This window comes from Gadus chalcogrammus, chromosome 15, assembly GCF_026213295.1.
Source record: "Gadus chalcogrammus isolate NIFS_2021 chromosome 15, NIFS_Gcha_1.0, whole genome shotgun sequence".
Lineage (NCBI taxonomy): Eukaryota > Metazoa > Chordata > Actinopteri > Gadiformes > Gadidae > Gadus > Gadus chalcogrammus.
Genome location: NC_079426.1, coordinates 5,459,386 through 5,473,621, shown reverse-complemented (window position 1 = coordinate 5,473,621; position 14,236 = coordinate 5,459,386). Strand labels below are relative to the sequence as shown.

At 45.3% G+C, this 14,236-nt stretch overlaps 1 protein-coding gene across 1 annotated transcript; it reads right to left on the bottom strand.

Annotated features, from left to right (window-relative positions):
* Positions 1-8,545: 8,545 nt before the first annotated feature.
* LOC130404476 (spastin-like) lies at positions 8,546-14,158 on the bottom strand. Its single transcript, XM_056609228.1, has 16 exons — positions 13,830-14,158; positions 13,656-13,739; positions 13,484-13,567; positions 12,965-13,143; positions 12,488-12,624; positions 12,298-12,391; positions 12,098-12,172; positions 11,893-11,964; positions 11,228-11,303; positions 10,662-10,753; positions 10,468-10,547; positions 10,197-10,239; positions 10,001-10,080; positions 9,814-9,884; positions 9,681-9,721; positions 8,546-9,285 (listed from the first exon to the last, which is right to left on the bottom strand). Exons 1-16 carry the CDS (start codon positions 13,945-13,947, stop codon positions 9,160-9,162), a joined length of 1,452 nt encoding a protein of 483 aa, XP_056465203.1. The 5' UTR covers positions 13,948-14,158; the 3' UTR covers positions 8,546-9,159.
* Between the last annotated feature and the right edge of the window lie 78 nt (positions 14,159-14,236).

The following is a 14,236-nucleotide window of genomic DNA, read 5'->3' as shown; positions in this document are numbered from 1 at the left end:
TTGGTTGCAGACAGGGTACTGAGCCATTTGAGTCCAATCCCTGCAGCTTTGGTTGAAACACCTTTCCAGAATCAACAGAAGTTATATTTACTCGATTTTTCTTCATGGTGAAAAAAAGAAAATGTCTGGAAGGCCGATTCACAGATTCCCTTTTTAATTGAGGCTTCTAAAAACAGGGTTGTCTCGGGCCACAGATCCAATGACCTACGGGCACGGACGCCACACCAATTACCCTGCAGAGCGAACGAATGCTTATCAGTAATTACAGAGGCGCTCAGAAAAGGATTCTCCAAGGGCGTGGCGTTATAATAGTAGCCATGATACTTCCCTTATTCAGCATTATCTCGGATGATCGCTTTTTCTCCTTTAACCGACTAGCTGTTACTGGAGTGAATCAGCACTGAGCATCTACTCTCAGCCTTCTGACATGCGTTGGTTCTTTACCATGACATTGTAATTGGGTTCTTTACCATGACATTGTAATTGTGTTCATGGTGTTCCATGACCTTTGCACCACACGTTAAAAAGGTGCTGGGCGAATTAGCCGAAGACGTATTCGAACACCTTCAGGAAATCTGTGTCAGCCAGCCCCACCCGTAACCTCCCCCAGTAAGGTGAAGCGCTGGGTGGAACGATGGGGATAAGGAGCAGTCCTCTGTATAAGGAGTCCTCTGTCTGACGAGAGGAGCGTGGGGGCGAGGGGACGTCTTGTGATGCACAGCCATCTTACGACACCTACTTCCCATGGCAACAGAGGGGAAGAGAGAAAATATAAATAAAAAAATATATAATAAATCATACCTTTTCCCGAGGCGTTTTGCTCCGATCCAAAGCCCCACTCGCTAAGAGTTTTTCTAACCTGTGGTAAGATTGGGTACTGCGGGCGGTATGTGGGATTGTAATCTTGAAATAGACAAATGAAAAATAATACATGTATAAAAAAGAATGAAGATCATTCAAAATAAATATATGATGAACATTGTTCGGCATACAAAGTTTCATCAAACAAAGTGTCAACCTTTGACATTACATCATATGTTTTCTATTGGGTACGTTTTTCCATTGATGTGTGATTGAATTAGTTTGCTCAATAATCCATCTGGGAGCATAGACAGCGTTGCTGACTTTATAGTTCCACTGCTTCCCACTGGCCATGGCCTTGCGGTAATAATGTTGAGAAAAGGGGGAGTAGGCATAGGCACACCTTTTACTCAGTTATCTGCTCAGCCACTGCGTGTGCATTTGGTTGTTATTGTTTGTGTGCGTGTGCACGTGCACGTGCGCGTGCACTTGTGCATGCGTGGAGACGTGTGTGTGTGTGTGTGAGATGCTCCAGAGATGAAGGGGGTGCTGGGGACAGGGTCTGGGCACCTGGCCAGCACGGCCCAGCTCTGAGCCATCCTGATACGAGCACTCTGCAGTGTGTGTCTGTGGCATGGCGTCAGCCCGCTTTGATGTCCCCCTAGAACACATGTGTTCGCCATCCGCCGGGCTCCTCCAGAAGACATGTGTACCATGGGACATGTCTCCCACAATTAAAGTCGTTTATGTCTTTTTGGGTGAGATAAAAGAAGGCACCGGGGAACGATATAAAAACAACGCTAGGCCCTGGTGTATGATCTCACACACTGAGGTGACTCCCTCTTCCTGTGGGATGTGGATGATGACGATGATGATGATGAGGAGGAGGAGTAGGAACACAAGCGTTTGAACTGATTAGGAATGAGATTTAAGACCACTAATGTTGCAGTTGAGGTTGTCCGGAAACAGGAAACTCATATATTCGTTTGTTTGGAAACATAGTCGTAATAAAATGGACACACGACATGATATTCCTGGCTGTAAAGTAAACTCCAAAATAAACATCAAAGGCTCTAATGCAAAGAGTTAAAAAAAAAGAGGGCTTCTTTGACATAAATCTAAAGTAGAAGCTCTTAGCCTAACCACGTGAGGGAAACATATCATAATAAAATGGGTTGTCTATTCGATGTAATGTTTGGCCCTGAAACGATAATGACATTGTAAAGACAGGCAGCTGCACATCAGCATGTTCCGATTCGTTCCGATCTCTCCGCTGCTCATTAAGTCTGCCCCTGATGTGTGTTGCGGTCTATAGGAAATGCCAAGGTGGGGTAATTACTTTCAATTATATCTACTACGCTAACTTTTCTATACCCACTTTTAAACATGCCACAAAAAACTTGGCTGTGAGAAAAACTGTGTCTCAACAAGTCAGCATGTCAGATACATGTCTGATCCGTATGGAAGGACCAGGCTGAAATACCTGGTGAGACGAGGTCCGTACGGAAAGACTAGGGTGGAATCGCTGGAAGTGACGGCTTCAGCCCGGAGCTCCTTATTTTTTTCAACGGCAGAGCGCACACACATGTCAAAGTGACAAAAGTGTCAAGTGACAAAACGACGAGTGATGCCAACTGATGTAATCTGCTCGGTCTGCTCACAAATGGCAAGACTGGGGCACCTGCTGTTGGCCGGCAGTCTTTAAAGGCTGGTATTTGTGATTTGAGATATTTGGATATGTAGGATGGCATCTGGTCTTGTTTCTGCATGTCAGCAAACCTACGTAAGAGTGGCTGCTATGTTGTTCTCTGACAGGTGAGTATTCTTGTCCGATCCGATGGGATGGTTCTCCTCCCTGCCGTAGGTTGAGCATGCGATTTTTATTTTGAGCGAGTTTGTTTTATGAGAGTATTTTGCTAATCTCTGCTGACTGTATGTGTTCATATCTTGTGCAAAATACACGAACACACCTGGTTCAGTGTGCAATTTATTGGTTGTACAGGTGAGTACTTGGATGGAGCTTTTGGGTGTTGTGCTGTCAGATATTAAAGGCCTTATTCTCCCATCTGTCTTTGTATAGTCTGTTTTAGATGTCCGGCCTGGTAGACCCTAGACCCCGGGCACAGGATTGAGTGTTGCATCAGCTTTGTGTTAAATGGATTACAGTTGTGTAGCCTGCCCTGTGGACACTTGAAGCACTTTACAATTAACGCTCCACATTAACCCATCCGTACCCTCATTCCCACACCAATGGAAACCCAAACTTGCAGTGCAATATCCAGCCGGTTAGGGTTGAACGCCTTGCTCAGGAATAACTCCATAGCTAGCAGCCAGATTTATCAGAGAATCGAATCCACATCCCAGGTCTTCAGACAACCGGCTCTACTGCTGCCGATGTTTATTCCTTTTTTCATTATACATTATACATTTATGGTTTATATTTCGCGATTATAGTAAACTTAACGTTAGGCTATGCTCAATATTTCCTTACATTTATATGGCCCATTTCAAGACACCCAAAGCAGCCCTAATATTAATAGTAAAGAATAATATGAACTAATTGTGTTCATGTGTGTGTGCGTGCGTGTATGACACCTCATCCACAACCAGCGCTGCTTTGATCCTCTCCGCGGCATCGTCCACATACCTCGTCCCAAAGGTCAGTCTGCATTGTCTGGGTGGGTGGGTGAAGGGAGGCGCCTCAGCCGCCCAGTGATCCAAGTTAAGCCCACTGGTTATCGTGGCTGAAGGTCAGCCCTGATGAACCCTCTGTTTGTCTTCCTGCTCCGAGGGTCCGAGGGGTTACTCTCGGTGTGGTTGCTCGGTGTCCCATTAGCGGTTAATTGGTCATGTCAAGTGTTGAGGTGAACGCCGGAAGTGTTTCTTCAGTCCTGCTGTTGTTTTTCTTGAATGAGGACTGGGAGTGGCAGACTGCCTCAGAAAATGTAGATTTATGTTTTTGTTTTTTTTAAGATTTACTTTTGAAGGTTTTATTATTTTAATGGCAGGGTAAGTAAGACAGGAAGGTATGGGAGATAGAGGGGAAGACATACAGCAAAGGACCACAGGCAGGAATCAAACCCCGGTCGCTGTGGCAAGGACCACCGGGGAGCCTTTGTCGATACCTTTTGTCTTCGAATATCGTCTTTCTCGAAAAACCAAAGAAAAAATTACATATCATATGTTGATATGATATGCATAAAATATGTCGTTAAATATGCTCTCAATAACCTCTTAATTAAAGGTCAATTATATCCTTATTTATCCTTGATATATCCTTATCATTTCAACCATATCTTTGAACAATCAACAAGTGAAGCACTGCTTCTGGAAGACCAACAAGATGAAAGCATTCTACTATTCTCTAAAGAGTCAGTTGTTCTTTATCAGCTCAAATGGATGGGGGAAGCTGTCAGTGGCCCTGGACTTATGTCTGTCTGCATGAGGTAAGCCTGGGGCTAGAGAGAGAAACATAGTTGTTGTCAGGGGTTGGAAGCATAATCAATAATCATGTGTAGATAGTTTTTTCCACAGGTAAACAATAACCTTGTGGCCCCCCCGATTTATCTTCAGGGAGATTTCCTAAACAAACATTGGCCTAACAAATAAATCAAGCCAAAGAAGATTGAAATTCAACGTCACTGACAAGAGGGGCAGGCGAAAAACACCTTTTAGTTTGGTTCTCTTTTGATGAATAGCAGTCAAAGAACAGGACACAGCTGCTTGCGGAGAGGCGTCACTTGAGCCAAGATAAGTGTCTTGGTCTGACCGTAAAGGATGCGCACACATCTGTCACCACTGCCATTCGTCAGCTGACAGCAACAGGGGTAAACACGCTGTAGCTTCCGGCTCAGATTAGCGGCGAGTTATAAAACAGCAGGGGGGGAAACAGTTGCGTTCCACATCACGGCCCTTGTCTTGGAAGAAAAGAAAGGGAGAAAGTATGAAAGAGAAGGGATAAAAGGGTAAGAGGTGTTAATTGGCCGCAGTTCAGCCCAGGAGGTCACGGCTCCGATCTGGCACGGGGGGGGGGGGGGGGGGGGGTCAGGGCTCTCGTTGACCGGCAAGTGTGAAGTAGGAGTTTAACAGGCGGCCATCGCTGGGAGTCGAACCTGACGGGGGGCCAAAGGTGGAGGTGAAGCCCTCCTGTCCCTGCATGTAGGGCCGTGGGCGGCGGAGAGAGCAACAAAGATAATGAGAGACGGAGAGAGTGCAAAGAAAAACAAGAGGGAGCCGAGGACAAGCCGAGGTGGGGGGAGGTGTGCGGGAGCGGTGATCGCCGACGGACAGACCATCGCTCTCGTGGAAGCTCGGCACGCCTCACTTTCACTTTTCGTCAAAGTGTCTTTGGCTGCGCGCAGCCGAAAGGAATGCGCCGCCGGGTGACCCGCAGCTCACCCGATGATCAACCAGCGCCCCCTCCCCCTATAACCGCCCCACACCGCCCCCTCGCCCGCCCACTCACGCCCCTGGTGTCCCACCCGGAGCCAGGTACTGCGTCGGTGTAAAGGGGGGGCTCGGAGAGCCCGCCAAAGCACAGAAGTCACAATGAAGAGACGTCATGGATATGTCTCAGGGCATCAGGGTCAGAGAGGAAGAGGCCGTCCGCCTCCTTCAAACCTGATTCAATACTGAACATGATAGGGAAATACTGTGGATGGATGAGGCAGGCCAATGCGAGCAAGTCTGAAATGTCTGTCTGGATGTACTTTTCACAACAACAAGGGAGCTGTACGACAGAGTGTATTCTTTCAGCCGGATATTAACAAGAGTAAAACATTTAATTGGGATGAGTCACTAAGAAATGCCCAGCTTGTCCTTAACAGTTATGTCCCGTGACAACCACCCCCTAAACAGGGATACCCATATGCTCAACATTAGTTACTTTGATGTTTGAAGGTCTGACTCAAAGCAAAACATGTCTGAGAAGTTCCGCTCAGACAGACTGCAACTCTTATTCACGTTGACACAGTTTCTGTGCCTTCGAATGCGACTGCAGGCTCCATGTTTCCGTGGCACCTCCCTCTGACTCCAGAGAGCTCGCTCCCCAGGTCTAGCCCACTGTCATTCTTTATAGCTTCGTGGCTGCAGGCGACAGTTAAAAGGAAAACACATGCTGGTATCTCAGCGAACTCTGCGGCATGCAGACATGAACGTGCTCACTCTGAAACGCGTTGGTGTCCCGTAAACCCCATATCGTTAAAATCATTTGCCACAAACCCTAAACTCTCCTTAAAAGCCCCCTGTCTCTTAACTGTTTGCAATTACCCATGCCGTACATGTCCACCTTATTTTATAAGACCGTGGTGTCCCCAGGCAGGTACTGAGGTTGAAAGCTTGCCACGAGCACATTACTCCCGGGGGGATTAAAGATGGAAATGCCACTTACTTGAGTTACATTAGACTAGTCTCTCAAGGGCCGTCCACTGACAGCATAGAGAAGCGTTTCCCTGGCATCCTTCAAAAGGTGGGAAATGGAGAGGCTACCAAAACTAGAAACAACACTGGAAGAAAAGCCTTTTAAGCCTCTGTGTTCACACCGCTGTCTCGTCCCTTAATGTATCACACACATCTGTCTTGGATCACTTTGTAGCTGGTGCTGGGGTTGTTTTTTACAATGAAATCAAGGAATTGGAAAATTTATAGCATAACCGGCGCCTGATTATATTTTGGCCCCTGAAGCGAGAAATTGGCAAAGCGATAAAAAAATACCAGCGTAAGCAATGTGAGATTCCTACATATGTACTCAGACCTCCCTAGGTTTACACAATGATCCACACACACACACACACACACACACACACACACACACACACACACACACACACACACACACACACACACACACACACACACACACGTGCGCACAGGCGCACACGCAATCCATACATAAATAGTGAGCTAGAAAAATAAATTTGCTCATAAAAGACAGATGCGGCCGTTGAAAGTAAGATCAGATTTGCCAGCAGGCCTCCTCGGAGAGAGTAGGATAACACGTGCAGGGTAAAGGAGATTCTGTTTTGACTCTGTAGGGAACGCGCAACAGAAGCAACCAGTTATGAAGAATGGACACTCTGGGAGCTGAAAGAGGACCGTTGTGACAACCCGAAACACACCTTTTAAAATGAAGGTAAACGGAAATATGTGTGTGTGTGCGTGTGTGTGTGCGACACTCTCCCATCTAGTACTCTAGGGGGCAAGCTGTTGATGGACAAACGAAACAAAACAAGTACAAAGTACACTTTCAGTAACAAAACCTCACAAGAAGCGAGGTAGTCATGTAGCCACACACACACGATGGGCCCAGAACCAAACACAACAAACAGGCCCTCAACGAGTCCACACACACAGTTTTGATAGCGGACCACTTGAAGAAACACTCTGTGTGTTTGCTCAGTTGGCGGGTTGACTGTTATTCTTCTCACAACAGGGTGGGCGCCTTCACGGGACCTGTCCAATTATCACTTTCAATTCACTTCAAGGCCCTCCTCCCCTGGGTGGGTGTGGCATTCTCATTTGTTTCTTATTTAGTGGAGAAAAAGCATTGTCTGCTCCCCATTGGAGGAGCCATTCGAGATTTAAAGGCCCCTAGGTCAATTTAAAATCAACCCCATAGTGACATCACACATGGGTTGTCCACCCAGAAGTCTGAAATAGATCAGCTAACCAGTTGGTGCAGTACCCTGGGTAGGTTGACATTTACCTTTACGTGAAGGGCATTTAGCCAACGCTTTTATCCAGAGCGACTAACAATAAGTACATTTGTCAGAAGAAAGAGAAAGAACAATATATCTCTGTCGGTTCAGTAAGGAAGTTCATAGAACCAAGTGCCAAGCACTTACAATCGCTAGGTCAACCTATTCCCCGTATACAACAAGGACGGCTAGGAGGGCTGAACTGTCCATTGTGTATCTTTGTGGAAACTCCCCACGTGTGAAACAGAAGCCGTCGAACTGAAGCACAATGCTGCTGCTGCTTGACATCACGACAAAGCTAAAGGAGGCATCTTCACGGTGCTCCCAGCGTGACATCACTCTAGGTGTCTAGTACGAGGAGAGATACTATCGTTAAGGGGCAAGGAAGACAGGTTGACCCGCTGTCTGTGGTTGAACACGTTTAAATGCCTCCATGGTTGAGCGCATGCATCAGTGTATGCCTAGCTGAGTACATGGGTAAGCAGGACTGTGTGTGTGTGTGTGTGTGTGCATAAGTATGTACTGACTGATGAGTGTGCGTGCGTGAGTGAGTGACGTCTGGGAGTGTTTAGGTTTACGTACTTGTGAGGACATGTGTGGGGGTTTGTGTTCCTTCTCAACAGCAAAAGCGCCACTGACGGACATTTCCGGACACACATAAAGTAAGAGGCTGTAGCGACGGGCGACAGGGCGGGTAGGCCAGTGGACCCACAGCTAACGTCACTGGTGCAGAGGGAGGAGACCTTGCGTCCCGGTATGGACTGCAACTTTAATAAAAAACACTTGTAAAGCTGTTGACAGGTCTCAAATGACCTCACACTTGCACTAAACTAGGCTTCTGGCCTCCCTCTGTGTGTGATTTGATGACAGTTTGGGTAACGGGAGCTAAACCGCTGCACTTAGCTATTTCAGTTGTATTATTACACGGACGTGCACACACTAACTGAAAATCACAGGTAAACCAACTAAAACGCTTATTTTATATTCAACCAAGTGTAGAAAAAGGTGAAACAAAGAAAGGTTGCATAGTCTGGCATTATCTAATATAAAGACGTTACCTCGGTAAATCAGTTGCATATGATTTTATTTATTGTATGTTAGTATGATGCATTCGCAAATAAAAACAAAATTCAAACGCTCTAATTAATTTATCAACGCTTTACGTTGCTCACTACTGAGCAAGCGCGATGTAGTATGGAGAAGTTTGCTGCCCTCTTCAGGAGGGCAGGGAGTATTACAGTACAGCAGTAAAAACATATCAAAAGTCATTATGAATGGAGCAAATTAACCCAATTATTTAAATAAAGCCCCTGAAAACCCTTATTTTCAACCTATATAAATAGGGGATAAAAAAAATACTAAACTGCATTGTCGGGACCAGCAATACTGTACAACACACATCTTAAACAGTTTTTTAATGAATACCCCCTAATCGCTTTCTAAAGGTCTAATTAGGTTAATGCTGTTAATATAGTTTAAATATTTCAATGCACAAATAAAATACTATAGGTCTACCTCACATTGTGCCAAGTACCAGAGGTAGAAATTCAAGAAATAAACAGAAAGGTCAGGCATTGGGGACAAACTGCATGGCAGTCAGTGCCAATACATTCAAATTAGTAGCCAATGTATTTTACAGTGCCCACTGATTAGTTCCATGCATTTAGAAAGCTGTCGTGTCCCCAAAGTCTTTATTCCATTTCACATACAGACCCAAGGTCTGTGGGCTGACACTGGGCTTGATACGCTTCAGGGAATCCTCAAAGTCCTTCAGCCTCATGCGCCGCATCTGAAGGTAAAGAAACAAGTTTGTATTGGCTGCCGAGTTCACCTAGACTCTGCATAGCCTCCCCCCACACCCCTCTTACACACTTATTGTATGTTGTACATCCTTGCTCTTCTTAGCATTGTGTAGCATCATCTCCTAGCTATCTTTGTTGTATACGGTGAATGGGTAAACCTAAAAATTATGAGTGCTTGGCACTTGGTTCTATGAACAGTCCTTACTGAACTGGCAGCGATACATTGTTGATCCCTTTCTTCTGACAAATGTACTTATTGTAAGTCGCTTTTGATAAAAGCGTCTGCTAAATGCCCTAAATGTAAATGTAAATGTGATGTAAATAAACCCTAACTGAGTATACACCTGTACCAAACATGAACATGTTGAATGCAATGCCTCACCTCGCTTATCGCTACGCTCTTCACCTGTTCGGGTCCCATTTCTGCGTGTAAAAAAATAATTAGCAGCCGCTTTCAAAACAAAGTGGCAGTTGTAATGAAATGAGAGTATATATTTAACCGGGAACATCCTTACCCCTGATAGGTCCCAGAGCGGCGTCTTTGGCTAACGAGGTGAGGTCACTTCCTGAGTAACCAGCTGTCACCCTTTTGAAAATGCACACCATGGTATTAGGGTGATGTCATGGCCGACTTAATAGATTCACGACTGTGGGAGGGGAATAGTGTGCAAATGAGGTCTTAGAGGATAGAGAGGCACCCACTTGGCAAGATGTGCAAGCTCTTTTTGGTTCAGTAGCTCTCCTTGCTTTCCTAGGAGATGTGTGAGCAGCTTGAGTCTAGTCTGGAGGTTAGAATTGACACATCATAGGCACATTAACATTCACTGCTTTCTCCAAGACAAAAAGAAAGAAAGGACATTTAGAAAAGGCAATCGACGGATGAAAACATAGTGCTTACTTCTTCATCCGGCAAGGCCACGTATATCCTTTTGACAAAGCGTCTGACAGGGAAAAGCATGCATATTAATAAGTTAAGAATGTTGTGGTTAGCACACTTGAGGACAGATCGAGTAATAGCGAACCTTTAATGTTGAAAGGGAGACAATAGTGTGTGTGTGTGTGTGTGTGTGTGTGTGTGTGTGTGTGTGTGTGTGTGTGTGTGTGTGTGTGTGTGTGTGTGTGTGTGTGTGTGTGTGTGTGTGTGTGTGTGTGTGTGTGTGTGTGTGTACCGCAGTGCTGCCTCATCCAGCTCCTGGGGCCGGTTTGTTGCTCCCATGACTAGTACTCTGTCATCCCCCCCTGACTGCACCTGAACCAGGAAAAAAAAAAAAAAAAAGCAGGTGTTCAGGAAAAGTCTGCACTTATACAACTGTGCAGATTTTCAGTTTCTCTCGAGACTGAAGTAAAGTGAAGCTCGTCTTACGCCATCGAACTGGAGGAGGAACTCGGTCTTCAGGCGACGGCTGGCATCATGCTCTCCTTCCCTCCTCTCGCAGAGCAGGCTGTCCACCTCGTCTGAACCACACAGAATATCACAGTCCAAGTCTCTTGTTTGTCATCGGTCACGGTATAACACAGGGCCAGACTGAACACCGAACTTCCTCAAGTGGCAAATCCACAAGTCACAAATAGGAGCAAAAATATGGCAAGACTAGCAAAAATACACATAGTACAAATAAAACACCAGCACAATTCCAGAGTATATGAAAATAGGGAACATAGCATATATCCGGTTGGTTATGTATATATTGAGAGTATTTAAATATATTATAAATATAAAGTAGAGGTGCGCCGATGAATATGTACATAAATGTAGGTAATGTAAATGGAATGTACAACTGAGCAAAGAATGTCTACACATGTTCAGGTGCTCAGTATGATCAATATGTTAAAGCTGATGAAAAAGGCTGTTCAAATCAGCATTTCCCAGGCTGTACATTTGAACATGTGACATTTGTTTACAAAGTTTCACAATACATAATGACCCACCAATGAAGATGATTGATGGCTGTAGTTCCCGGGCGACAGCGAACAAAGCTCGCACAAGTTTCTCACCCTCTCCCACCTTTGGCAGAAATTGAACCAATACAACAATGGCTTTCATAACCCACAGCAATGACATACCTACCTAGCATTTCTTTTTCCAATTAAACACCGAATCAACTTCAAAATCTTGCTCATCACCTACAAGGCCCTCAACAGCCTAGCCCCCCCCCCCTACCTTTCCGACCTCCTCCATCACCACGCCCCCTCCCGATTCCTCAGGTCCATCTCTGCCATCCTGCTACAAGTCCCGCGGACTAGGCGCCGGACTTGGGGTGATCGGGCCTTCTCAGTTGCTGCGCCCACCCTTTGGAATTCCCTCCCCTCCCACATCAAAGTCTCTCCAACCCTCTCTTCTTTCAAATCTGCCCTCAAAACATGCCTTTTTACACTAGCCTGCCCAACCTAACTCCCACCTTAATCTTCATGTTTAACCTCTGTTTTTCTTTTAATCCTAGTCTGTCTTAATATATGTCTGTTACATAGTTTAGATAGGGCAATATGTAAAGCGTCATAGAGTACCATATTAAGAGCTATATAAATTTCATTTATTATTATTATTATTATCCCTCTGATCTCGCTGAAACTTGCCAGTAATAAAATGAGCTCACGTATTTAGAGGTCAGGGTAGAAGCGCTGATGTTGAAGAAGGTAGAGTCAGACTCCCTGGCGACTGCTTTGGCCTGGCAACAGGACAGGTAACAGAGGAAAAAAGGCGATACTGCTGCATAAACATCTGCCATTTGTCTTTGTTGAGAATAGGGACCACAAATATATACAATATTTGACACGGCAACATCTGTCATGGTAACTCACCAACATGGTCTTTCCATTCCCAGGGGGACCAAACAAAAGCAGCCCTCTGGCTGGAGCCCTCAGGCCGGTGAAGAGCTGAACGGGGTAAGATTCAGTGGTCACTGGTGTATCGGTGGGGTTTGCTTTACACAGAATGAAGATGGAGAACCTGACCACTAAACCTAAGACCACATGCATGCGCGGTATTACATGTGATGTACCTCTGGCCTCAATGCGGGAAGAATGACAATTTCTTGAAGCACTTGCTTCGCTAGTTCCTGTCCGGCAATGTCCTCAAAAGATATGGCTGGTCCACTGCAATGAGCAAACAAAGAAACCTCTTATTCATCGACGTTCGGGTGCTAAATAAGAAGTGGCTACATTTTCAAGTGAAGTTAACTTATTTTTTACCTGTCAACAATTTCATTGAGGATCATGTTGGCCAGTTTGCTGTCAACGTTTTTGAAGTTTTTCATATCACTCTTGCGGGGTTGCTTCGACGCTGCCGCACCTTTAACAGTCGGCCCTCTGCCTGCCTGTGGGGTAACCTTGGGGAATTGAAATTCACAAAACATGAATTCAATTCAATGTTATTTGTATAGTCGTTAATCACAGGTACAGTCTCAAAGGGCTTAACAGGCCATATATGTATGTTACCCCTCTAACCCTAGCCCCCCAGAGGACAAAAAAGAAACTCCCTTAATTAGCAAGGAAGAAATCTTGAGAAGGAACGCAGAGTGGGGATCCCTCCTTCCAGGGATGATCAGGAGTTCAATGGGTGCCATCATTTACATACATGCAGGCAAAACATTTTCCGTTCAAGCAACACAAGCGTTAGAAATTTTGTTCTACTGTTCATAACCACTCTACACTTTCTGTGAAGTTCACCTTTGGGTTGATGGTTCTGGGGGCTGGCCTGCCAGGGGGGGGCGGCCTGACCTGACTGGAGGCGCCACCAGCTGCAGCCGGGCCTTTTGGGGCAGGCTTGGGTTGGGGGGCCGGCTGGCTTCCACCATTCTGGGGACTTCTGGGAGCTGGGAGGCCTCTTGTAGATTCCAAAGTGGCCTCTGTAGAATATACATAAAATATAATAATATTCACATTTAGCAGCTCCACTACTTTGGTTTAGAGTTGGCATGAGGCATGTCTGACAATCTAGCTGCTCGACGGGGTGTTTTAATGTTTCCATCATACGCCACTCTTCCTAGGCCTATCAATTGTCTCTCATTATTGTCAACCCTATTTGTTGTTATTCTAGAAACATGAGGACAAACAAAAATTAAAATTAGGTTTTAAAAAATTGAACTTTTGCTGTAGCTGATTGCTTAGTGGGGCGGGCAGTCAACTAATATTCAAATGATATATCACTTTATTGAAAGTCTAAATGACAAGCTAAAATGCACTTACCCAAAAGTGAGACCCGATCTTTTGCCATGTCGAGAGTGTTGACCATCTTATCTTGGAGTCTCTTTGTACTTTCATACTGGTCTCCTTTAACATAAAGAGAGTGAACCGGGAAGTCAGCAGGGGCATGTCAAAACGCATACACAACATGTGTTCGATCGAAGTGCGACCCTACCCTCTCCTGTGACTTCTACGGCAATCCCACGTTGAAGGTCCTCAATGCCTTTCTTGTACCACTGGACAACCTCCTCTTTGACTCCTGTCATTCGAAAGACAGGGGAACATGTCGATGAGCAAGCCCACTGCTACACATCATAACAGACACATGATAAAAATACAATACACAAACCTGTATCATCCTCGTCGATCCTTAGCGCTACGGATATGTACTCGAATGCCTGTTTATGATAGCCTTTAATAATGTCTCTATTGCTTTTGCCTTTGCTGCTACTCATTCTGGACGCCATCACTGCAAGTTGGCTCGTAGACGTGACATATAGTTTGTAGCTCAGTCTTGAACTTGTACTAAAAGCTTTTTCACAATCAATAATGTCTTAATTAAGGCAATAATTGGGATACGGGCAAGTAAAGGCTGACTGTTTCCTGCTCAGAGAACAAAACGTAAACATCACAAAGGTTACTACTTCCGCCTTGGTCATCAGCACTTGACCAATCAGAGGCCTAGGACTAGAACATTGGCGATAGTCTTTTGTCGACCTTCTTTGACATATGATTTTACTTCCTTACTGTCGAAAT

Bases quoted from the DNA above. Each gene is read 5' to 3' on its own strand.
- LOC130404476 (XM_056609228.1), bottom strand. From the start codon at position 13,947: ATGGCGTCCAGAATGAGTAGCAGCAAAGGCAAAAGCAATAGAGACATT. The intron at 10,240-10,467 runs GTACACACACAC...TTTCCCTGTCAG, and splicing joins CTGGATGAGGCAGCACTGCG to ACGCTTTGTCAAAAGGATAT. The intron at 10,081-10,196 runs GTAAGCACTATG...TCTAACCTCCAG, and splicing joins TGGCCTTGCCGGATGAAGAA to ACTAGACTCAAGCTGCTCAC.